The sequence below is a fragment of the Garra rufa genome, chromosome 17 (genome assembly GCF_049309525.1).
Source record: "Garra rufa chromosome 17, GarRuf1.0, whole genome shotgun sequence".
NCBI lineage: Eukaryota > Metazoa > Chordata > Actinopteri > Cypriniformes > Cyprinidae > Garra > Garra rufa.
This window is the reverse complement of record NC_133377.1, coordinates 40,054,015-40,081,869: the sequence shown is the minus strand read 5'-3', so window position 1 is coordinate 40,081,869 and position 27,855 is coordinate 40,054,015. Positions and strand designations below refer to the sequence as shown.

Below are 27,855 nucleotides of genomic sequence, written 5' to 3'. Positions count from 1 at the left end.
CTGAATTTTCAGCATCATTACTCCAGTCTTCAGTGTCACATGATCCTTCAGAAATCATTCTAATATACTGATTTGCTGTTCAAGTCAAAATACTTTTTTTTTATTATCAATATTTAAAACAACTGAGTACATTTTTTTCAGAATTCTTTGATAATTATAAAGATCCAAAGATCAGCATTTATCTGAAACAAAAAGCTTTTGTAATATTATACATTATACCATTCAAAAGTAATTTTTTTTCTCCCTTTTTTGGAAAGAAACTATAGAAATTAATACTTTTATTTAGCAAGAATGCTTTAAATTGATTAAAAGTGAAGATAAAGACATTTATAATGTCTTTATTGTCAATTTACAAAAGATTTCTATTTCAGATGAATGCTGTTCTTCTGCTCAAAAAACATTTGTTATTATTATGTTGAAAACAGCTGAGTAGATTTTTTTCAGGTTTCTTTGATGAATAAAAAGTTAGAAAAACTGCATTTATCTAAACTAGAAATCTTTTGTAACATTATAAATGTCTTTATTATCACTTTTAAACAATATAAAGCATCCTTGCTAAATGAAAGTATTCATTTCTATATTTTTATCTAAAAAAGGGGGAAAAATGTATACTGACTCCAAGCTTTTGAACGGTATAGTGTATAATCTTACAGTAGCTTTTTATTTGAGATAAATGCTGATCTTTAAATATTTCTATTCATCAAAGAATCCTGAAAAAAAACGACTCAGTTGTTTTACATATTGATAATAATACTACTACTAATAATAAATGTTTTTGATCAGCAAATCAGCATTAGAATGTAAAATTCTATCAACAATCAACATGCTATTTTATATAAATAACATATGACAAATGTTTTATTAATTAACATGTTTTTATACATTTATTTTTTGCAATACAGTAAATTTAATATATTTTAATATATTTTTGCATATATAATGTATGTTAATTTATACTAAATAATAATTTAAATTATGTTATAATTACTTTATACATTTTTAGTATGTAAAATCACATATATACTATTTTATGTAAATAACATATGACAAATGTTTTATTAATTAACAATGTTTTTATAAATTGATATTTTTTGCAATACAGTAAATTCAATATATTTTAATATATTTTTAAATATATTTTTGCATATATATAATTTATGTTAATTTATACTAATTAATAATTTAAATTATGTTATAATTACTTTATACATTTTTAGTATGTAAAATCACATATATACTATTTTATGTAAACATATGACAAATGTTTTATTAATTAACAATGTTTTTATAAATTAATATTTTTTGCAATACAGTAAATTCAATATATTTTAACATATTTTAAATATATTTTTGCATATATATAATTTATGTTAATTTATACTAATTAATAATTAAAATTATGTTATAATTACTTTATACATTTTTAGTATGTAAAATCATATATATACTATTTCATATAAATAACATATGACAAATGTTTCAATATTAACAATGTTTTTTATAAATTAATGTATTTAAAAAACTGTATATTTTAGAATATAATTTAAAATAGTTATAGTATGAGTATCAGCAAATCCGCATATAAGAATGATTTCTGAAGCCTCATGTGACACTGAAGACTGGAGTAATGATGCTGAAAATGTAGCTTTGATCACAGGAATAAATTACATTTTAAAATATATTCAAATAGAAAACAGTTATTTTAAATACTAAAAATATTTTAGAATTTTACTGCCTATGCTGTGTTTTGGATCAAATAAATGCTCACTTGGTGAGCAGAAGAGAATCCTTTACTGTTCAAAAACTTTGACTGGAAATGTACATTTGTACACATTACATAGGTATCTACCATAACATAGTTTTTGAATACTGTCACTAGCACAGAACAAAGTCTACAGCACAACACTATAAACAGTCTCAGATAAAGCACTCCAGTCTGATAAACGCACGCAGCTGACCTTTTACAGCAGTTTTCATTCTTTAGGTTTCTCAACTCAGCTATTGAAAAAGACTTGCTCTGAATGTTACATCAGCTTTATTTGAACTAAATTCACTGTGATTTGGTGATTTTATTTGGTCAAAAAAGCAAAACAGGCACCTGAATGCTTTAATTTTTAATCAAAACACATGGCCTGAAGACTTTGAACCACTTGTAACCTCAGAGCCGCCGCCGATGATTTACAACAGAAGAGGATTTGCTGAAAGACTTTCTCATTCCAAAGGCCATTTGATTAGATTTGCGTTGGGAAAGCTGCCAGACTCAAGCCTGACCTCATTAAAAGCATATTGCTAATTGATTTAGCACATAGATCCATGCTATGGTAATTGCTTAAAGGCTGTGGGACTTTGGTTAATTTAATGACACACACGTACAAGCTGTTTTCCAAAACAGTGTTGTTTTTGACAACCATCTTAGATTTAGTCTTAGTCTTAGTCTTTTGGACTAAAATGCTTATTAGTTTTAGTCCAATTTTAGTCGACGAAAAGTCAAAAAGGTTTTAGTCTAGTTTTAGTCAAAAAAGGGGAAAAAATAGTCTTAACAAATTAATGTAGGTCAGTAAGTATTTTGCTGTTGGGTAGTGTCACTTAAGTTCTGAAAATAGCAGATCTATAGTTCAACACAATGTGAGCTTCCGGATCGACTATTTTCACCAATAATTACAATAATGAAGGAATGTTTTAAAACATAAAAGACAAACAAGGATGGAATGCTAAAACGGCTTGCCATACTAGTATGGCAAAGAGTATTTAATGCTAAAACGGCTTGCCATAGCGGCAAATACGTTTTAGGTTTTGATTGGCATGCACAATAAGCAGAAATGTCATGCATTTTAAACGTCTGACGGACCACCCACTAACATTTTCGTCTATTCTCGTCTCGTCAACGAAAACTCACACACGTCTCGTCATGTTTTAGTCATCAACGAGCCATTTTTATCTCGTCATCGTCTCGTTATCGTCATGAAAAAAAGTGGCGTCAACGAAATGATTTCGTCATCGTCATCGTTGACGAAAACAACACTGTTCCAAAAGACTTGCCATTGACTTCAACACTCAAATATTTAGGATTAAAATTTAAATAGAGATTATTTAAATAGCATATAAAATTTCCATCCACAGGGTTTGTAGAAGGTGCTTAAATTGCTTAAAGTACTTGAATTTGACTTTTTGAAATGTAAGGAATTGTATACGCGATTTGAAGTCCTGATCTGAAACAAATGATTCACGATCCACGCTCCGAATCCTGATCTGAAATGATGATTCGCAAATCGTTATTTGGATCAGGACATCAGAGCATGGATCGCGAATCATTTTCTTAAAGGAGTAGTTCACTTTCAGAACGAAAATTTAGGGATAATGTACTCACCCCCTTGTCATCCAAGATGTTCATGTCTTTCTTTCTTCAGTCGTAAAGAAATGATGTTTTTTGAGGAAAACATTTCAGGATTTCTCTCCATATAATGCACTTCTATGGTGCCCCCGAGTTTAAACTTCCAAAATGCAGCTTCAAAGGGCTCTAAACGATCCCAGGCGAGGAAGAAGGGTCTTATTTAGCAAAACGATCGGTTATTTTCTTAAAACATTTACAATTTATATACACAGAGTACACACAGAGCTAGACAAGACAAGCATTTGAGGTTAGAAGTATATAAATTGTAATTTTTTTTAGAAAATAACCAATCGTTTTGCTAGATAAGACCCTTCTTTCCTCGGCTGTGATCGTTCAGAGCTAGGGGTGTGACGAGACACTTATCTCACGAGACGAGATTTTTTAACTTTTTTTAAATAAATCCTCAATGATGAAATATATAGGGGAAAATAGTATTTTATTCAACAAAAAACACAAAATGCAAAAAAAAAAAAAAAAATGTAGGTGCATTTTGATATGAAGTTGTACTTTATGAAATTAAACTTATATTTTAATGAATTATGCAGTAATAAAAATGTAAACTAATGCTGCATGATTCTGGGTAAACTGAAAAACAATTTTCTTTTATAAACCGGAGATCGCGATTCTGAAGAAAAAAAGGATTAGAAATCTAAACAAAATTACGTAATTTACTAGTGGTTCTGACAGAATGTTCATTGCTTAAGTCTAAATTTTAACAAAAAAATAAATAAATGAAGAAGCCAGTGTCTCAATTAATAAAGACTTGTTTCACTATTGGAATCTCTTGAATATATAACTCAATGACAAATACTTTTTTTAAACGTGCAGTTGTCGCCATCTCCTGGTGAAGAGGGTAAACGTTACACTACAGACGTGTTAGAAGATACTTTCGTTTTGATCGCTACTGTAGACAATAAGTGTTTGTACCCAAACTATAAGCTTTTATCCCAGTACTTAAGTTATTTAAATGTCCGTAACAAAGAAATAATGATGATTATGTGGTTAAAAAGACTGTTGCTTTCTGAAACAGCAGCAGTAAGAATGCAGATATGATTGTCTTCAATAACTTTCAGGTCGTAAGCGTCAGTGGAGCTCGTGAAGTTGTAATAGACACCGCTGAATCGTTGTCATTCATGAATAAGATCGCATGGGTGTTTGAATAGAGATTGTGATATTTTAACTATTAGTCATGCAGCTCTAATGTAAACATTGCAAAATGTTTTGCCATGATATCGTCATGTTCTCGCGAGACTAGTCAGATCTCACGGGACACATTGGAATATCGCGAGATCTCGTGCCACGAGATCTTGTCACACCCCTATTTAGAGCCCTTTGAAGCTGCATTTTAGAAGTTCAAACTCGGGGGCACCATAAAAGTCCATTATATGGAGAGAAATCCTGAAAACATAATTTCCTTACGACTGAAGAATGAAAGACATGAACGTCTTGGATGACAAGGGAGTGAGTACATTATCTGTAAATGTTTGTTCTGAAAGTGAACTACTCCTTTAAGATCAGAACTTCGGAACAGGTTTGTCAATCTTTTGCTTTAGATCGGATCTTCCTTAGCACGGATCGCAAATCATTTGATTTGAATCATTCAATTTGTGAAATGATTCACAAACCCATTCTGTTCTAAATCAAATGATTCACCATTATTTGAAGACCCGATCTGAAACTAATTATTTGCGATATGCAAAGTTCTGATCTAAATCAAATGATTCATGATCCATGCTTCGAGTCCTGCAGGTTTGCGATTCATTAAAGTTAAAATTTCGAAGTCCTCCAATCAGATGATGAGTCATTTGTTTCAGATTGTTTTGTTTTTTTTCTTAAACAGCGGAAAACATCCAACCAAGGAAGTAAAGTTATAAAAACAAAACATATAGTATACACAAATGCAAATCCCTTAAAGGGATAGTTCACCCAAAAATGAAAATTTTATGTTTATCTGCTGTAGGGGACTTTGTTTCTTAAGCAGAACACAAACGAAGATTTTTAACTAAAACCTGTGCAGTCTGTCAGTCATATAATGGCAGTCAATGGTGTGACGAGTGTCTCTGGGCTCATCAGCGTCGCCCTGGCAACCAACACGCAACACCTGCACCTCCTCGTCAGCGGCCGATCGGTCCCAGCTGCCGCTCATCAGCCCGCAGCATAAGACGCCGCTGCTGCGTTCACTCAGACAGACTCACGTCTCACGCTGATCACACTGATGCTAACGTTCTCTCTTTTGTCACACAGAGGGCAGCGAGTGACCGACGGCCGCAGCACGCACGCCTGGACACCCCCTTCACGGACACGAGAACTTCACTAGAGCACCAGTTTGGATCACGCTGAGCACCGTTCACCACTTTTATTTTGCACAAGTATTCAATAAAATCCACCCTCCGGGGCTTTTGCACTGAGCTGCCTTGTTGTGTGATCTCTCAACCGTGACACCTGGTGGAGAATGCGGGCAACTGCATGAGAGATCACACACAAGTGTTTGCATTCACCCGCACTGAAGGACGTCTTTTTTTTCTGTTCACTCTTCTTTTAGAATCGGTCAGCGCGCTCTCTCTCCATGGAGACGAATGAATTATTACAACGCCTTACCGAAGTCACCGTCCGCCAGCAGCAGATCATGGAACATCTGGCTACTCGGCAGGGCAGGACCGAAGAGGAACTCGCCGCCCTCCGAGCCCAAGCTGCCTCACGCGTTCCATTACTTGATCCTCGGATGCAAGCAGCACGGCTGCTGCCGAAGATGACCGCGCAGGATGATGTGGAGGCTTATCTACAAATGTTTGAGTCCACCGCTCACCGCGAAGGCTGGGAACCGGACGACTGGGCTTCAGCGCTGGCGCCCCTCCTCACAGGCGAAGCCCAACGGGCGTTCTTCTCGCTGTCCCCAACAGCAGCCGGTGATTATAGAGAGGTGAAGAGAGAAATTCTCGCCAGATTGGGTCTGTCTCCTATTTGTGCGGCCCAACAGTTCTTCGAGTGGGAGTATAAAGCCCGGGTGCCAGCGCGAGCCCAGGCTGCCGAACTCGTCCGCTTGGCACAGCACTGGCTGCTTGAAGGAGAGCCCACCGCAGCCCAGGTAATGGAGCGCGTGGTGGTCGATCGCCTCCAGCGAGCCCTGCCCCGAGTCCTTCGCCAAGCTGTCGGGATGAAAAACCCCACCACCGTCATGTCCCTTGTGGAGGCGATCGAGCTGGCGGACGCCATCCACCACCGGGAGGTCGGAGAGAGAGCGCCGCCGTTTCCCCGGAGGGTGGTCCAGGAGCGACGCACGCCGGAGGGCACCCCGCGCGCAGTTAGCAGGCCGACGGTTCCCTCGCCGATGGACGAGCCGATGCCCACCGCCGAGCCGACAACACCTCCGCGGACCTGGCTGGCGGGTTGCATCCTACATCAGCGCGTCCCGCCGGCGGCACCAGAAGCGGACGTCACCGTGAATGGAAAACCCGTGCGAGCGCTTCTGGATTCGGGCAGTGCGGTCACCCTCATACAAGCTCGGCTGTGCCCTCCCCGTCCCAACCAAAAGAGCCTGCTACCCATTACGTGTGTGCACGGAGATACCCAACAGGTCCCAGCTCGTCGTATCAACGTCGCTGCAGCTCATGGCAATTGGCCTGTGGAGGCTGGAATCATGGAGAATCTGCCGGTCCCACTGCTCCTCGGACGGGACTGGCCGGGGTTTGACCGCCTGCTCGCCGCTGCCGCCCAACCCGCCGGCCAGGAAGGGAACCGTCGTCGCCGCAGGCGACCCCGCCGCCAACCGGCCCTGCTTGCTTCGGACAGCGGGAGAGATGGTGAGTCCCCCTCTCAAAATACTAACCTTTTCTATGATGTGTTTCGTCAGGCCAGCGAGGGGGGCTCATTCGCCAAGGAACAACGGGAGGACGATCGACTGAAACATTGCTGGGGACAAGTCCGCGCGGTGGATGACAAAGACGTCCTCCCACGGCCCCATCCTCTCCCGCATTTCATTGTCCGAAAGGGCCTGCTATACTGCGTCGCCCAGCGAAGGGGGGAGGAGAAGGAGTTACTGGTCGTTCCACGGACCAAAACGGAGGCCGTGTTAGAGCTCGCCCACTCCCACCCCATGGCCGGTCACCTGGGGGCTGCTAACACCGCACAACGGATTCGAGACCGTTTTCACTGGCCCGGATTGGACGCGGAAGTGAAACGGTTTTGCCAGGCCTGTCCCACATGCCAGCGGACCGCGCCTAGAACTCCTCCCCCCAGTCCGCTCATCCCATTACCCATCATTGAGGTGCCCTTCGAGCGGATCGGACTGGATCTTGTGGGGCCGTTGCCTAAGTCTGCCCGTGGTCATGAGCACATCCTCGTCATCGTCGACTACGCCACCCGGTATCCGGAAGCAGTCCCCCTGCGGAAAGCAACAGCGAAGGCCATCGCCCAGGAGCTGTTTCTGTTGGCCAGCCGGGTGGGTATCCCATCAGAGATACTGACTGACCAGGGTACACCGTTCATGTCCCGGCTAATGGCAGACCTCTGCAGGCTGCTGTGGGTGAAACAGTTGAGGACGACAGTCTATCATCCGCAGACCGACGGGCTCGTGGAACGTTTTAATCAAACCCTCAAGCAGATGCTTCGGAGGGTAGCTGCCGAGGACAGACGCGACTGGGACCTGATGCTCCCGTATGTCCTGTTCGGGATCCGCGAAGTACCTCAGGCCTCAACTGGTTTCACCCCCTTCGAGCTCCTGTTCGGCCGCCAGCCACGGGGGCTGCTGGATGTCGCTCGGGAGGCCTGGGAGCAGCAGCAGCCTGCACCCCACCGCACGGTCATCGAGCACGTGAAGCAGATGAGGGAAAGGATCGACCGGGTCATGCCATTAGTCCGGGAACACCTCAGCAAGGCGCAGCAGGCCCAACAACGCCACTACAACCGGGCAGCCCAACCACGGGAATTCCAACCGGGAGACAGGGTGATGGTATTGGTCCCCACCTCCGCCTGCAAGTTCCTGGCGTCCTGGCAGGGCCCCTATACTGTGGTGGAAAAAGTCGGACCAGTAACTTACCGACTACGGCAGCCTGGACGACGACGGACCGAACAGCTCTATCACATTAATCTCCTCAAGAGATGGCAAGGGACCAACGAGCAGGTGGCCGCCCTCAGTCTCACCGATCCCGTGGTTGTCGACATGAATCCCCATCTGTCGGCTGCCCAGAAGACCGAGCTGCAACACCTGGTCAGTCAGTTCGAGGATGTGTTCTCCTCCCAGCCCGGGCAGACCAACGTCATCCAACATGACATCAAAACGCCCCCTGGAGTGATCGTCAGGCAACGGCCCTACAGAGTCCCAGAGGCTCGTCGGCAGGCTATCGAAGAGGAAATTCAACAGATGCTGAAGTTGGGGGTAATAGAACCATCTCGCAGCCCGTGGTCCAGCCCCATCGTGATGGTACCCAAGCCGGATGGCACCCTCCGCTTCTGCAACGACTTCCGCCGGCTGAACGAAGTCTCCGAATTCGACAGCTACCCCATGCCTCGGGTGGATGAGCTATTGGACCGGCTGGGGAGGGCCCGGTACATTTCAACCCTCGACCTTACCAAAGGATATTGGCAAGTTCCACTTACCCCCTCGGCAAAACCGAAGACGGCGTTCTCCACTCCCAGTGGACACTGGCAGTACCGGACCCTCCCCTTCGGCTTGCACGGAGCACCCGCCACCTTCCAGCGTATGATGGATATCCTCCTGAGGCCCCACCATGCCTACGCGGCTGCATACCTGGACGACGTCGTCGTGCACTCCGAGGCATGGGATGAACACCTGGAACGTCTGCGGAGGGTGCTCTCGGAGCTCCGGCGGGCTGGACTAACCGCCAACCCCCGCAAATGCCACCTAGCGCTCTCCGAAGCGAAGTACCTGGGCTTCCAAGTCGGCCGCGGCCTTATCCGGCCCCAGGACAGGAAGGTAGAAGCGATACTCACCGCTCCCCAGCCTCAGACGAAGACCCAGGTACGAGCCTTTTTGGGGTTGGCGGGATACTATCGCTGTTTTATCCCCAACTTCTCCTCTCTAGCCGCCCCCCTGACAGACCTGACCAGGAAGGGGCAGCCCGAGAAGATTCGCTGGACGCCCGCCACGGAAGAGGCGTTCGCCGGACTCAAGACTGCCCTCACCTCAGCGCCGGTACTCCGCGCCCCGGACTTCCGCTGCCCCTTCCTGCTGCAAACGGATGCCTCCGATACCGGACTCGGGGCCGTACTATCGCAGATCCAGGAAGGTGAGGAGCATCCTATTATTTATATCAGCAGGAAGCTGTCCTCGGCTGAGAAGAACTACGCCGCCGTAGAGAAGGAGGCCCTGGCCATCAAGTGGGCAGTCCTGGAGCTGCGATATTACCTCCTCGGCCGCAAGTTCACCCTGGTGACCGACCACGCCCCCCTACAGTGGATGGCCCGCGCCAAGGACACCAACGCCAGGGTGACTCGCTGGTTCCTCGCGCTCCAGGACTTCCACTTCGAAGTCCGCCACCGCGCCGGGGCCGCCAACGCCAATGCAGATGGGCTCTCACGGATATGGACAGCTTTTGCAGGTCTGTCAGGGGTCATTCCCCACCCACCCCTTAATTCACCCCTACTGTCTCCATTCGTTCCCAGGACCAGAACGACGCTTAGGGGGGGGGGGATGTGACGAGTGTCTCTGGGCTCATCAGCGTCGCCCTGGCAACCAACACGCAACACCTGCACCTCCTCGTCAGCGGCCGATCGGTCCCAGCTGCCGCTCATCAGCCCGCAGCATAAGACGCCGCTGCTGCGTTCACTCAGACAGACTCACGTCTCACGCTGATCACACTGATGCTAACGTTCTCTCTTTTGTCACACAGAGGGCAGCGAGTGACCGACGGCCGCAGCACGCACGCCTGGACACCCCCTTCACGGACACGAGAACTTCACTAGAGCACCAGTTTGGATCACGCTGAGCACCGTTCACCACTTTTATTTTGCACAAGTATTCAATAAAATCCACCCTCCGGGGCTTTTGCACTGAGCTGCCTTGTTGTGTGATCTCTCAACCGTGACAATGGGCACCAAGTTTCTCGCAAAAAATGATCATTTCGTGTCTTAGGACAATCAATGTATCGTCACGAGCGGCAGGGTGTAATTTGGATTTGTCTGTGCATGTTTTTTTTTTACTTTTAAAGGTCTGGTGCCCATCCACTCACATTATATGGCTGGCAGGCTGCACCGGTTTTCATTAAAAATCTTAGTTTGTGTTCTGCTGAGGAAACAAAGTCACCTACATCTTGGATGCCCTGGGGGTAAGCAGATAAACATCAAATTTTCATTTTTGGGTGAACTATCCCTTTAAGAAAAAAATTTTTTGGTTTTACTATAGTAAAAGTGTAGGCTAGTATACTTTGTAATTCTTTAGTAGTAATACATTGCATATGCTTAATTTTTTTATTTGTATTGTAAATTACTTTAAAACTACTATAACAGACCTATGCAACTAATGCAATCAAATCAGAAACAACCATACAAAATAAATTAAATACAATATAAATTACAATATAAATGAAGTATATAATAAACTGTTTATATAAAATATCAAATATTAAAATAATTTTAAGTAATTTGACAGTGTAAAGACACCAAAATTTCAATGTGAACAGCAACCTGATTGGTCAATGTTTTTAGCAATTAAACCAGTCGACACTGAAATAACACTGACTTTCAATTATAAAATATTGTGTTACATTCCAGAAGGTTATTGGATGGTTGTTTTGTCTGTTGCTCTTTTTTTCCCCTTATTTCAGGTCCTTAGTGGTTCCATCCGTTGCTTGCTGCTCCTGATTGGTTGGCTCATGTTCCATTATGTCAACCAATCCCGTCACTCCATTCTTCTGATTGGCTGCTGCACATCTCACTACTTCAACCAATCCTGTCACTCCATTCTATTGATTGGCTGCTGCACATCTCAGCACTTCAACCAATCCTGTGACTCCGCTGCTGCACATCTCAGCACTTAAAAATCTCCAAGTTCTGCTTTGAAAGGTATATTGATTATTATTAAAAAACGATTTCTCTATGTAGAAACTAACGAGAGTTTGACTTTCAGGACCCTACTGTTGCTCTCCATCTATTTCCTTCAGCCAAAATCTCTCAAAAGCAGCCGGCTTTCTACTGGACTTTCATAATTATCCATTAATGGGTTTAAAGCATTTGAGGATATTCCATGGGAATATGATACAAAAAAAAAAAAACATAGTAAAAGCTAAATCCCACAGAGAACGTCAATGCGATGGTGTTTCAAAGCAAGGATTAATATTGGTTTCAGAAGCGTGATTTTCTTTCTACGGCTTTGAAGATGCTGCTCCAGTTTCTCGGCGGTTCAGGGTGAAATAGATGTTTATTTTTAGAGGATTGGTGACATTTTCTGAGCATTCATTAAAGTAATCCCCGGAAGTGTTTGACTTTTCATTACTGCAGAGAAAGAGAAACTGTAAGACTTTGCCGATCACTCTGACAGGCTGAGATTCGCTTGAAGGACAGTTTGTCTTTTGATTGACACATGATCATAAGCGGTGTCCCCGTGGCATTAGCGTACACATCCTCAGCATATTAAATGTCAGAGTCGTTGTCACTGTATTTATAGACACTGATAGAGCTGGCAGGATCTGTTAGTGGGTCAAAGGTCTCTCTTGGACAGCCGAAGGTCTCTGATAAGAGTTCAGTATAACAGTTTTTAATCTCCAGTGAAATTTGGTCTATGTTGTTGGTATATTATGAAAATACCAGAGTGCATGTCCAATAAACAGAGTTGTTATTGTTAACTACAACTAAAACTGGAAAAAAGCTGAAATAAAATTAATTATAAATATTAGATGAAAAACTTAAACTAAAAAAAACTTTACAATTACTAAAAGTACTAAAATTACTAAAAGTAAAACTATTAATATTAATAATAAAATATTAATAATAAAAGAAAAGAACAGAAAACCTTTTTTTTAACTGTTTAATTTGAGGGACAAGAATTAGAAAATTACTAAAAAATAAATATTGAAATACTTTGAAAAAATAAACTAACTAAAAAGAAACATTTAAAAAAAATGAAATTACATAAAATGACTAAAACTTAAACTAAAATTGAAAATATAAAAATAAAAGCTTATTCAAAATATTAAAAATACTTTAATATTATATAAATAATGCTAAAATCAAGCTGAAATAAAATAAAAAAGTAAGCTTTTGCTATAATAAAACATAAACATTAGATGAAAAACTTACATACAAACAAACAAATTTAAAGAATTTTACAAATTAATTGAAATAACTTTAGGTTGAAGAACTAAAAATACTAAATGTGAAATTATTACAAATCATTTTCAGTAACTGAAATTAAAATAATAAAATAAAAATAACAGTAAAAATAAATTAGATGCAAAACCTTTATTTCAGTTTTAAAATAAATTAAAATAGATAAATGATTTTAAAAATACATATTTCAAAATATAAATAACATAAAATTACTAAAACTTAAACTAAATCTAAAATTTGAAACACAAAATAAAAGCTAATTCAAAATAAAAAATACTATAATATTGTATAAATAATACTAAAATTGTGCTTAAATAAAATAAAACATAAATATTAGATGCAAATATATCTAAAAATATTTTCAGTAATTATAATAAAATAAAATAAAATATATAGTATAATAAAATAACATAAAATAAAATAAAAATAAATTAATTAATTAAAAACTTTTAAGTGCACAACCTTTGAGTTTAAGTTGAGGTACTAAAATTACTACAAAATAAAAACTGAAATATACTGAAAAAATAAATCATAGTAAAAGTAAATAAAAAAGTAAAAAAAGTAAATAAAATCATAAAAAAATCATGTAACAAAATTACTAAAATTTAACATAAATCTAATAATAAAAATAACAAAGCTTTTTTTAAATTAAAATATTAAAATACTATAATACTATATAAATAATACTAAAATCGAGCTGAAATAAAATAAAACATAAATAAAAAAAAACACATACATTTTAAAAAGTTGCCTTTGCACTGAAATATAATAAAACATTAGATGAAAAACCAAAGTTTAGGTTGAAGAACTAAAATTACTAAATGTAAAACTATTACAAATAATTTTCAGTAACTGAAATAACATAAAATAAAATGAGAAAATCCTTTATTTCAGTTTAAATTGAGGTATTAAAATTTAAAAAAAAAATGCTGAAAAAATAAATTAAAATAGATAAATACATTTTTAAAAATAAGCATTTAAAAAAGATAAATAACATAAAATTACTAAAACTTTAAATCTAAAATTGAAAACATAAAAATAAATATGATATATATAATATGATATAAATAATACTGAAATCGTGCTGAAAAAATCCGAACCTTTAAGTTTGAGTACTAAAATTACTAAAAAATAAAAACTGAAATATTGAAAAAATAGAAACTAAATAGAAATATTAAAAACAGATAAATCACATAAAATTACTCAAATTTAAACTAAATCTAAAATTGAAAATATAAAATAAAAGCTAATTTAAAATATTCAAAATACTATGATATACATAATACTAAAATTGAGCTGAAATAAAATAAAACAAATTTTAAAAAATTACAATTTAAAAAGTTGCCTTTGCAACTGAATTAAACAAAGCTGAAATATAATAAAACAACATTGCATGAAAAACTTAAAACTAAAAACCACACACAAATTTAAAGAAGTTATATATATAATTTAAATATACTGAAAAAAATAATTTAAAATAGATAAATACATTTTAAATAGAAACATTTCAAAAAAGATAAATACTAAAACCTAAACTAAAAATATAATGAAAATATAAAAACAAAATCTAATTCAAAATTAAAACTACTAGAATGTTATATAAATAATACTAAAATTGATCCTGAAATAAAATTAAAAAAGAAAAATAATAAAATAATAAAAAATTAAAATAATAAATATGCTAATAAAAAAAGTTATGCATGATAATTGTTGTTAGTTTTGCTCAGCAAACAAGTCTGAACTCTCTTTGGCACTTAACACAAGATGAATGCATTAAACCTCAAACAGCGCCTAGAAAATTACGCCATGCTGCGTCTCTTAAGAGGAAAAACAAACAGACAAAGAGAGAGTGATAGAGGAGGAATAAACACCCTCTGGGTTGAATTGTGTGGTTTAATGTGGGAACTCATGTGAATCGAGGCTGTCACAACAGCTTAAGTTAAGAAATCTTACTTCATAACTGTTTGTGCAAACTAATACGTCTGGCATTGTGCTGCACGTCATTTGATTATACCAGACTAAAGTCGAGGACAAAGGTCAAATTCTTACTCAATTCAATCCTATTCAGTTCACAATAGCCCAAATGAACTTGATGCGTATGACCACAATGAAGGGCAAATGCAGTTTTATTTCCTTCTAGATTTCAGTTCAGTTGTTCTAGATCATCTGAGGACAAACAGGTGGAAAACAAAAATAACCAGTGCCATCTGACCAAAGCCATTCAAGGGTTCAAGGACAACAGAGTGTCAGTTTTTATGTTCAGGTTACAGCAAATGCTTAAAGTACTGGCAAAATCATTTTGCAATACTAATACATGCTGTGAAGTAGGGGGATGTAATCATATTTTCAATATTGTGATATTGCGATAGCAAAACTGTCTAGATATCATCATGGTCACATGACAACATGAAACAGTAGGTCTTTCGGGCAAAAAGTGTAGCTTTTAAAATATATTTAATAGGGATGCACCGATAGCCTGGAAAAAATCCAGACCCTAATCTATTAAGATTAAGGGTCTGGCATCGAGCAATGAAAAGCATGCATTTGAAACTCTCACTGCACGCAATTGGATAACGCCACGACCAATCACAACAGCGGAGCTAACTGATAGATTAAACTCTTGCTGTATCCAGTTGGCAAAACAGCACAAACGTCCTTCTTGCAAACGAACGATTCGAACGCGGTTTTCTGTTCCTTTTCTATATGAAAAGCCAAGTCTAACTCGTTCATTGTAGCAGCCAGAGCCGTTTCAAACAACTGGGGTCCGTTCTTCGTACCTCGCTAACTAAGTTAGCTGGATTTGATTGTTGACGATTTTGCGTGATCTTGGATCGTTCGGTTCTTCGAAGCTCATCCGGGACTTGCTGTCATAGTAACAGGTCCGTAAACTTAAACCTGCTCAGGAGCAGGCTTATTTCATGTAAACAGGATTTAGTCTGCGCTCCTGGCGGGTTATGATTGGTTGAAATGGCGAGGTTACATCTGATTGGTTAAAGAGCACGACTGACACGGACTGACTCACGTGGGAAAAGAAAAGTATTTTGCAAGAAAGTGTAGAAAATAATTACGACGATTCACACACGAATGATGACCACAGCCACACACACACACACACACACACACACACACACACACTCATTATATATATATATATATATATACTACCGTTCAAAAGTTTGGGGTTAGTACTTTTTTTTTTTTTTTTTTTTAAGAAATTAATACTTTTATTCACCAATGATGTATTAGTTCAATAAGAAAAAAAAAATATTAAAAGTTAATAATAAATAATTTACATTGTTATAAAAAAATATATATTTTAAATAAACACAGTTCTTATTAAACTTGTTATTCATGAAAAAAAAAAATCATAGGTTCCAAAAAATATTTGCAGCACAACTGTTGATATTATTCAACATTGACCATTCTAATAATAAATCAGCATATTAGAATGATTTCTGAAGGATCATGTGACACTGAAGACTGGAGTAACAGCTGATGAAAATTCAGCTTTTCATCACAGGAATAAAATCTATTTTAAAGTATGTAAAAAAAAAAGAAAAAAGAAAAACATTATTTTATATTGTAAAAACAATTTGCAATATTACTGTTTTTTCTGTATTTTTAATCAAATAAATGCAGTCTTGATGAGTCGAAGAGACTTCTTTAAAGACTATTACAAGTCTTTCTGACCCCAAACATTTAAATGGTAGTGTATAAAAAAAAAAAATATAAATAAAATAACATATCAAGGGAAAAACATGTAACATGGGCAGCATTAACGCATTTAATTTGTTCACTACTTTTTGCCAGCCCTCTCTCCTTGCTTTTCCAGCCTTTGCAGTTTTCCCTTTCGTTTTAATTAAACTCTGATACTCCTGAAATCCCTCAATCAAGAGTTCTTGCTCTGCTGCAGAAAAATACTGAGCGTGCTCCTTCGACATGTTCGCCGACCAATCAAAGAGTTGCCGATCAATGTTTCTACTATCGATACGTAGCCCCTTTTAAGCCACCCAGTGATCTCAAATAACTTCATCCAGCTATACTAATCATCAACAACAGGTGCGTTCGGAGAACCGGAATAGCGAGCTCATAGTTAGCGCGATGATTTGATCTTGGATGTGTCATTTGATCTTGGATGTAGTAAGCGAGGTACGAAGAACGGACCCCTGGTGTTCATCTGTAGCCATCTTTCAATGTTTACTAAATGATTCCAGCCATCACAGCGCTGTCGTCATCAGCTTAGCTCGCCTCTGGCCCGCCTACATCAGATACACCGATTTGATTGGTTCCCAGAACTGCTTACGTAATGCAGTAACGTGCATCATTGCTCGATGCCAGAGTGTCTTGCAGAGACAATTCAAATCGAGACCTCTGGATTTCCAGGGTAATGCACCGAATGTTCGGCAACCAAAATAAGCGCAAAAAGCCAAATAAATTATACTGAACAATGACATAACGTGATCAAATAGAGGCGTGCCCTAATGCAGCAAACATGTGGGCAGTGTGGAAGCATTTAAAACAAAGAAAAAGAAAAAAAAGAAAAAAAAAATCATTACAAGCACTGACAGCGAGAGACTGTTTAGCATGTCTTCCATGAGAAGAGAAAGGGGTGGTTGTTGCTGGTTACTGTTTGATGACTGAAATTGCGAAATGGCCTGAAACCATTAGTAAATAAACTACAGAACATTATTTTGTCTAATACACGCACAAATTGTATTTATTCTGACAGCACTGCACAAGCTCCTTAGCCAGGGTTTAAAGTCCAAAGCGCCAGGAAAATCTGCGCTGAAACAGCATAAAAGAATCATTCAGAAATCTGCTGCTGTCGGCAAAAAGTAGTACTGAGGTCTTCTTGCAGGTTTCCGCCAAAATAAAAGTCAACATTCATAAATGTTAGTATTGTAATTTTACTGTTGTTCTGTAAAATAAAATAAGTAAGACAAAAATAATAATAACAATCATTACAACAGCTCTATTAATACATTTATTATAACATTCTCCTTTGCTCAGCAAGGCTGCATTTATTTGTACATTAAAAACAAATGCCTGATTCAAGAAGGGGGTCTTAAAAATGGCCAAAGAATATTATTTTACTAACTTATTAATTTTAGGTTAAATTGTACTTTGTTGGTAGTTTATAATGTCTACATTTTCAGTGTTAAATAAACGTTTTTCAATTGTTGTTTTGTAATAGATTTTTTTGAAAGCAAGACAAAACTGTAAAAAGCAAATATTGGCTATTTACTTTATGCAATGGTGAAAAAAAATTGGCAAAATGCATTGAGGAAAAAAACATGAAAAACTGTGTTCGGCCTTCCGCCCAGTGTGTAATTTTGTTTGGCTTCGGCCAAGAATTTTAATTTCGGTGCATCCCTAATATTTAAACTTCTTATTCTAACATAAAAGGTCTTTAAAGTTGTGTTTGGGCCATTGTGCTTTGGCAAAGTAGCTGTCAAATGAAAATATGGCTTCATCCCTTCATCAAGTCTGTTTTTCGCTGCACGTTTCAAAGCGAAGTGCGCACTTCGTTCAGGCGATCAGCTTGTGATCCGTTTTTTTCTGCACCTCAGAACGGCTCAGTTCACAGTGAACGAATGCAGTGAACTCATTTATTTCATGTACTGTGTTTAGTACATGCTTTTGGGAATGCAAAGGACACCAGTTATGCTGTATTTTTTGCGGCAGATGATTATAGCATTTTACTAGATTTGTAGCGAGACGCATTTTTGTAAGCCTGTTTTAACTGAAGTGGAGTTTTCTGTCAAAATAAAAGCTCTTTTGTCATTCCGTGACAACTCAACCAGATGTCCCCCGCTCAGATTTTTGATTTTGCTAATATTTATTCTGACATGGATAGTGATGAAAGCCAAAATATTAAATGTCATTGAAGAATATTTACTGAGTAATCCACTATTTTGTCGAGGGAGGTCAAAATGGCAATTTTCAACTTAGATTCAGAGTCAAGTTACAGGGAGTTAAAATGACTTCGGGAAGATGGCAGGATCATTATCTTATTTTTGCACACAGATTGATAGCTCTATTAGTAAAATCTGTTGACTTTAGCAATCTTTATTGCATCATGTGCCAATGGTGACCATTCAAAAACGGGGAAACAGCACTTTTGAATTTTTTTTCCCAAAGTTTGCATGCCTCAACTCAAGAAGTATTAAAGATATTTTAATGCCCTTTTAGATATTGGGTCCTAACAAACTTTCCTTTTGGCAACTTTATTTTTAATGCCCTGTGAGATTTTATTCCAGAGATATTGAAAAGTAAATATGGCTCCAGGAGTAAATCGTTAAAATGTACACATTTTCAAAAAACATCTGAAAAACCAGTTTGAAAAAATACAATACTTATTTTCTTTTAAAGAGGAATGTCTGAAGAACAAATAATGTTTAAACTAGAGATGTATCTTGTTTCTTTCTGTCAAGACAACTGCATTACACATTACAGTCTGAGTGACACAACTATTCTTTTTTCCAAAGTTTGCATGCCTATATCTCAAGAAGTATTAAAGATATTGCAATATGATTTTAGATTTTAGTTCTTAATAAACTTTTCTTTTGGAATCTTAATTTCCAAGGCCCTACATCATTTAATCCCAGAGATATGGGGATCTCAATGAAACTTCATGTTCATTATTCAGTGGTCAAAAACCAAATATTGGTCACTTTGTACACAGCTGATACTTATTTTATTTAAAGTACAATGTCTGAAGAAGAAATCATGTTGAAATTAGTATTGTATCTATTTGGCTTTCAACACTATACATGTACATAATATGTACATGTATTTGTAGTATACTTAGCATGAAATAAATGTATTTTAAATACATTTTAGTATATTTATTTTTCAAGCATTATGCACAGATCAAACACCATTTACAAGCCAAAACAGCTCTAAACAAACATGTGGGTGGATTTTGATGCGAGAAGACAACAGGACATGCACTTTTTAACTGGAGGAAGCGTTTTTATGGATTATAGGCTCATATTTTGCCAGAAATTACAGTTTAAAGTTAAAAAAAAACCTAATGATTGCTTTGTTTTCTTACAAACACACAGCTTTTGGCTTTACCAGATGTTAACTGATGGACTGGAATGGTGTGGATTGCTTGTGGATTATTGTGAGGCTTTTATCAGCTTTTTGGACTCTCATTCTGACGGCACCCATTCACTCCAGAGGATCGATTGGTGAGCAAGTGATGCAATGCTGCATTTCTACAAATCTGTTTCAATGAAGAAACCCATCTAGAGAAAACATATTGGATGTTACATAGTTAAGACTCACCAGCATGACCACACACCAGTTGAGGATTCCTCTATAGTTGCTGTAGCCACTATTGGAGCTGAGTAGTGACTCCTGCAGCTTATGGCAGCTGAAGAAAGAGACACAATTAGTCAAGCAGTAGCTGATGACATGTTTTCTAACAATAATAAATATATATGCATTTCTAGTCTGATATGACAGCTATTGAAGTCCTCAGACTGCAGATCAAAAAAAAGTATTGGACACTCATGCATTGTTTCAATGTCACTGAAAGCGTTATTTATGATAAATAAAGAATCCAGAGTAAAGATCAAGGAGAATTTGAGTGCATTTGCACGTGATATGTTGCTGTCTGATGCAATGACATTCAGACATTTATAGGACAGTTTACAAGACACAGATTGAGGACAAGCACATGTTGAAATTGGTGACGAAATGCCATAGAGTTTGAGCAATCTCAGTCTTAATGTGTGTGAGTGTGCGAGGAGTGGCTGATAAAGGATATTAAAGATTGATCTTATCGTTTTTATCAGTGATTTCATTTGCCAACAGCTCATTATCAGGAGTGGCTCAACTTTCACACCTTTACCCAAAGAGCTCTTTTCTTCTGTGGATGATCTACATCAGTGTTGTTATTGGTAACTACAACTATTAAAATTGGTTTTGTTGAAGGCGAAGGTGAAGTAAAATTATATTAATATTCAATAAAAATATTAAAATTCAAAATAAATTAAAATAGATTAAAAAATATATATAATTAAGTGTAAAATGTAAAGTTACAAAAATTTTAAATATTGCATTTTACTAAAATGATTAAACGTAAAACTAAATAAAAATATTAAACTTAAAAATAAATTAAAATACATTTAAAAAAAATATTAGAATTAAGTGTAAAATTTGTTTAAAGTAAAAAAACAATGTTGACTTAGCAACTAAATAAAATCAAATAAGTACTACAATTATTACACTTAAAAATAATTAAAAATAAGTTTGGAAAATTAAACATTAAAATTAGGTGAAAAATGTAAACTGATAAAATTAGAAATGTTGACTTGACAACTAAATGAAATATTAAACTAAAAATATTAAACTTAAAAATACATTAAAATAAAAATATATATATTCAAATTAAGTGAAAAATGTAAAGTAAAAACATTTTAAATGTTGACCTTACAACTAAATGAAAGCAAATAAGCTTACATTGAAGTACTAAAATGGTTAAACTAAATTAAAATAAATGTATAAATTAAAAAAAAAAAATATTTAAATTAAATGAAAAGTAAAACGTAAAGTAAAAAATTAAATTTGAAATGCTGACTTGGCAGCTAAATGAAATCAAATAAGCTTAAGTTAAAGTACCGAAATGATTAACCTTAAAAATACATTAAAATAAAAAATATATATTCAAATTAAGTGAAAAATGTAAAGTAAAAAACATTTGAAATGTTTACTTTACAACTAGATGAAAACAAATTAGCTTACGCTGAAGTACAAAAATGATTAAACTTAAAAATACATTAAAATAAATGTAGAAGTAAAAAGAATATTCAAATTAAGTGAAAAATGTAAAGTAAAAAATACAATTAGAAATGCTGACTTGGCAGCTAAACGGAATCAAATAAGTTAAAGTGTTAAAACTATTAAACTTCAAAATAAATTCAAATAAATGTATGATTTAAAAAATATTAACATTAAGTGAAAAATGTAAACTTAAATTTTTTTTTGAAACCAAATAAGCTTAAGTTAAAGTGCTAAAAATAAGTACTTAAAAATAAATGAAACATAAATTAAATCTAAATTGAAATATTAAAAAAAAAAAAAAAAAAAATACTAAAACATAAACTAAAATTAAAAAACTAAATAGATAAAGATAAAAGCTAATGTCTGGGTTGGTTAAGGTTAAGTTTGAGATTTAAGTTTTTTTCTTCTTTTTTCAGAACATACTACATCCGCAGTATAAAGTACAGTACAATGAAAACACAAAGATTATTACCAGGAAATACTAATACCTATATTAAAATGCATTATACAGTATATGCTAGTTCCGAATGTGTCTGTTATGGTTTTTGTGAAGTAATTCAAAACTAACAGACTTTGACAGATGGAAAGGAGAACCAACACTATACGAGATCTTTCACTTCCACTCTCGGTTTAGGAGGGTTATGGAAACATCATGAATAGCCTTCAGTGCTTCTAATGCTGATGATACACTGGGCAACTTTTTGAGCAATTTTATCGGGCAACTTTTTTTGAGCAATGTTGCTTGGGCACTTTCTCATTGAGAATGGGTAAAACATTCCTATCCGGAAAATTTAGATCTGTTGTGGGCTCTGTATCACACCTGGCTGCCTGTTTACGGCAACATTTGCCAAAGTTGCCCAGCAACATTGCTCAAAAAGTTGCCCAGTGTATCATCAGCATTACACAATGGTCACAGTTTCAAACCCAACTGATGTGAAATACTGTAAGCGAATTACAGTATGATATTGTGATTAGTCCATGTGCTCACTTGCACCATTTCTCAATCCTGACCTCCATAAACTTTCCTGACATTCTTCACTGTGCGTATGAAGACACAAAGCCTTGATTAATAGTGAAGTGACTGCTAAATGCTGAATGCATTAGTAATTAAATAAAGTTGAAGTCAAAAGTTTACATACACATTGCAGAATCTGCAAAATGTTTATTATTTTACCAAAATAAGAGGGATCATACATTTTTTAAGTACTGAGCTGAATAAGATATTTCACAAAGAAGACGTTTACATATATAAATAGTTGAATTTATAAAAATGACCTTGTTCAAAAGTTTACACACACTTAATTCTCAATACTGTGTTGTTACCTGAATCTGAAGCTGTGTTTTTTGTTTAGTGATAGTTGTTCATGAGTCCCTTGTTTGTCCTGAACAGTTAAACTGCCTGCTGTTCTTCAGAAAAATCCTTCAGCTCCCACAAATTCTTTGGTTTTTCAGCATTTTTGTATTTTGAACCTTTTCCAACAATGACTGCAAATGACTGTATGATTTTGAGATCCATCTTTTCGCACTGAGAACAACTGAGGGACTCATATGCAACTATTACAGAAGGTTTAGATGCTCACCGATGCTTTAGAAGGAAATATGATTCATTAAGAGCCGGGGGTTAAAACTTTTGAACGGAATGAAGAAACATTTTTCTTATTTTGCCTAAATATCATATATTTTTGTATTTAGTACTGGCCTTCAGAAGCTACAGAAGATGCTTATTTGTTTCCCAGAAGACGAAATACATTACATTTAACCTGATTTTCATATTCAAAAAGTTTTCATCCCCCAGCACTGTTTTTCCTTCTGGAGCATCAGTGAGCGTTTGAACCTTCTGTAATAGTTGCATATGAGTCCCTCAGTTGTCCTCAGTGTGAAAAGATGAATCTCAAAATCATACAGTCATTGTTGGAAAGGGTTCAAATACACACAAAAAAAAGACAAAAAATGAAGAATTAGTGGGATCTGAAGGATTTTTCTGAAGAACAGCAGGCAGTTTAACTGTTCATGAACAGCTATCACAAAAAAAAAAAAAAAAAAAACACATTCAGGTAGCAACACAGTATTAAGAATCAAGTGTATGTAAACTTTTGAACAGGCTTTTTCTATAAAACCAACAATTATTTTCTCTTGTGGACTATATGTAAACATCTTTTATGTGAAAAATATCTTATTCGGGTCTGTACTAACTAAAAAATAACATGCGTTTGGTTTTATATGATCCCATATATATTTGGTAAAATAATAAACACTTAGCAGATTCTGCAAGGTGGATGTAAACTTTTGACTTCAGCTGTAAAAAGTTTAACAAAAAATGAAATCCATATGTTTGTCATTAGTTACAACTAGAAAATAAACAAATATGCATGCATGTATAAGAATTTAATATCACCACATGATCATTTGAAACCAAGCAAACTTCTTTCTGTCAGATGTTTTGCTTAAAAAGTGCACTTGTGCTATCTTTCTGTAAAATAAATGCATTTGCTTACTATTACAGTACATTATATATAAAAAAGAATTATTGTTAACTACTATTAAAAATATTTTTAGTGACTGAAATAAAGCTGAAATAAAAGAAAATATGAATATTAGATGAAAAACTTATCACAAGACACGAATGAATCAACACTGAAGTTCAAAAATTACTAAAACTGAATAAAAAAACTATTATTTTCTCTTGTGGACTATATGTAAATGTCTTTTATATGACAATTATCTTATTCAGGTCAGTACTAAATAAAAATATCATGCGTTTCGTATGATCCCTCTTATTTTGGTCAAATAATAAACATTTAGCAGATTCTGCAAGGTGTATGAAAACTTTTGACTTCAACTGTAATAGTGACTGAAATACAGCTGAAATAAAAGAAAATAAGAATATTAGTTAAAAAACTTATCACAAGACACAAATAAATGAACACTGAAGTTCAAAAATTACTAAAACTGAATTAAAAATATTTTTATGAATTCAAATATTATTTTCTCTTGTGGACTTTATGTAAACATCTTTTATGTGAAATATCTTATTCAGGTCAGTACTAAATAAAAAATAACAAGTGTTTTGTATGATGCCTCTTATTTTGGTCAAATAATTAACATTTTGCAGATTCTGCAAGGTGTTCGTAAACTTTTGACTTCAGCTGTAAAAAGCTTAACAAGAATCAAATCCATGTTTGTCATTGGTTAAAACTGGAAAATAAACAAGCATGCATGCATTTATAAGAATAAATTATAACTACATGATCATTTGAAACCAAGCAAACTTCTTTCTGTCAGATGTTTTGTTTTAAAAGTGCACTTGTGCTGTCTTTCTGTAAAATAAATGCAGTTTCTTACTATTATAGTACATTATAAAAAATTACCACAGCACATGTCTAAAACAGTGTTGTTTTTGTTAACTACTATTAAACTATTAAAACGTAACACAAAATACATAAATAAACACTGGCGTTCAAAAATTACTAAACCTGAATTAAAAATAGGTACAGATAAATAGAAATACTTTATTTAAAGATATATAATATTGCGCATACTAAAACTTAAATTGAAATTAAAATGTTAACTGAAAATATTAAAATAGGCTAATATTATATAAGCAATACTAAAATAAAATGCCATAGGCCTGCATGCTTGTACATGTGTATTATATTACAGTAGTCTATACAAGCATCATCTATTCTAGATAGCGAGAGACAAGCTGCACATGTCAGGTCAAAAACATAATATTTCCTTAACATCTTTTACCTGAACGCGTCGTCGCCAGCATCGCTGTGATTCTTGTGTTTATTCGCTGGTGTTTCGTGTCTGTGCTCTTTCTCCTTCACCTGCCCGCTGAGCGTCTCTGCCGCGCCGCCGCGCTTCGCTTGAGCCCCCGCCGCGTCTCCGGCGATCGTGGTTCTCCGTTTGTGCTTCACCGAGGCCCTCTCGCTTCTGTCGCCCATGTTCGCGATTATAATGAAGCAAACAGACACATCGTTTCTGTCATGTTCTTCCCGTTTCGCCGATCTTTGACATCAGCGCGCTGAATCGAACAGGACGCGGCGCATCAAGCCGTCCGCGCTGCGCAAGCGTTGCGCAATGAGCGCGGTGACACCCAGATGCACCATGACACAATTTACAGAGTCATAAAGTCACTGATTACACTGTTTTAAAATTATCACCATGGTTTGCTAATAGGATTAAAACATAAGTATGTCATAAAATACATTTACACTCGTGTCTTTATATTAAGAACATGTATTGATATATAATACACAAATAAAGTAATTATTGTTTTAGATATCTACTGTAAAACATACAAAAAGACGAACTTAAGTTTATTAAAGGCCTGGGACTGCAATGTAAACATAAGATCTGGTTATAATAAAGTGTGTTTATTTCTAATATTTGCACTGTTTGCGGTATTTTGTGTTTTATAAAAAAAAATCATATCAAGAAATGTACTTTTCTTGATCTAATATGAGAAAAACATGAAATTGTCTGAGATATTTTGATTTATTGAATTAGATGATCTGAGATAACATTATTTATTTATTTATTTAGCCTAAGGTTACATCTTATTATGTTTTAATCCAAATTCATTTATGATTATTAGTAATACATTTGGAAGAGGCAGTGTTATTATTGTACTAAAACTATAACTATAACATGTATTTATTTATTTATTTGGCCATAGTGGCATATTAGTATGTTTTAATCCAAATTATGTAATTTATGATTATTATTACATTTAGAAGTGGCAGTGTATTGTATTAAACTATAACATTTATTTATTTATTTGGCCCATAGTTATACATCTTATTATGCTTTAATCCAAATTATGGCAATTATGATTATTAGTAATACATTTGGAAGTGGCAATGTTACTATTATTTTTAAAATATTACATAATTGTATTTATGTATTTGTTAGTTTGGCCCAAGGTTACATATTATTATGTTTTAATCCAATTTATGACAATTATTTTTAGTAAATTTGGAAGTGGCAGTGTTATTATTGTATTAAACCATAACATAAATGTATTTATTTATTTATTTGGCCCATAGTTATATATCTTATTATGTTTTCATCCAAATTATGTAATTTATGATTATTAGTAACACATTTGGAAATGTCAACGTTATTATTGTAAGAAATTATTACTTAATTTTATTTATTTATTTATTTTTAGCCCTAGGTTACATATTATTATGTTTTAATCCAATTAATGGCAATTATTATTAGTAAATTTGGAAGTGGCAGTGTTTTATTGTATTCAGCTATTACATACATTATATTTTATTTAGGTAATGTTTTTTTATTTAGGTAATTTTTATAATTATAAATAATAATAATAATTAAATTTTTTTTTTTTAAATTATATAATAATTTTAAAAATATACTTACACATATTAATAAATAATAATTTATCTCTCCATATCTCTATTTATTTTGTTATTAGATTTTTTTTAAATTGTAATACTTATATATAATAATAAGTATTATTATAAGTATACTTATTAATATATTTTGTAAGATTAATAATATAATATAATATGATATAAAGTCAGTAGTTTTTTCACTAGTTTCATCCATTTTAAAAAAAAATTAATAACTTTAATAACACAAAGATTTTCATTGCAGTATATTATCAATATTATCAGTATAATATAAACATTTGAGTGTATATTAGTGATTAATATGTATGTTGTGTCACCCAAAATGTTATAAATTAGATTTGAAAAACAAAAAATCAATCAAAGTCAATGACACAATGTTTTAAAAAGCAAACAAACAAATAAATAAATAAAATAAGCCAAACAATTTTAAGTCAGTGGTTATTATTTTTTCAATAACTTTTTAAATAACCTTAATAACACAAATATTTTCAATGGAAATATATATTCAAGTCAATTTCCATGCAGATTATATTATCAGAATAAACTTTTGATTAATTTATTGATTAGAGATTAGTGAATGAGTGAAATATTTACAGTATACATTTATATATTTTTATTTAGTAGGCACTTTTATCCAAACCAACTTAATAATGAGTAATGCAACAAATCGATTCATCTTCAATAAGAATATATTTTTTAAAATTATACTTACACACATTAATAAATTATAATATAATATAATATAATATAATATAATATAATATAATATAATATAATATAATATAATATAATATAATATAATAACTCAATCCAAGCAACTGAGTCCTTAGCCATCCTCAAAAAATGCTAAAAACACACACACACACACACACACACACACACACACACACACACACACACACACACACACACACACACACACACACACACACACACACACACACACACACACACACACAAAAGAATATTAGTAGTCTACGCATATTCTTTTGACCTGCTTTATTT

The 27,855-nt window shown here is 35.3% G+C and overlaps 1 protein-coding gene across 1 annotated transcript in view; it reads right to left on the bottom strand.

Moving 5' to 3' along the window:
- The window catches only part of dgat1a (diacylglycerol O-acyltransferase 1a), a 44,835-nt gene extending 19,304 nt beyond the window's left edge, over positions 1-25,531 (bottom strand). The window contains exons 1-2 of the mRNA XM_073821767.1: positions 25,217-25,531; positions 19,967-20,054 (exon numbers count right to left, since the gene is read on the bottom strand). Of these exons, the coding sequence (XP_073677868.1) occupies positions 19,967-20,054; positions 25,217-25,413 (285 nt within the window). The 5' untranslated portion in view covers positions 25,414-25,531. The remainder of the gene's footprint in view (positions 1-19,966; positions 20,055-25,216) is intronic.
- Positions 25,532-27,855: the final 2,324 nt, after the last annotated feature.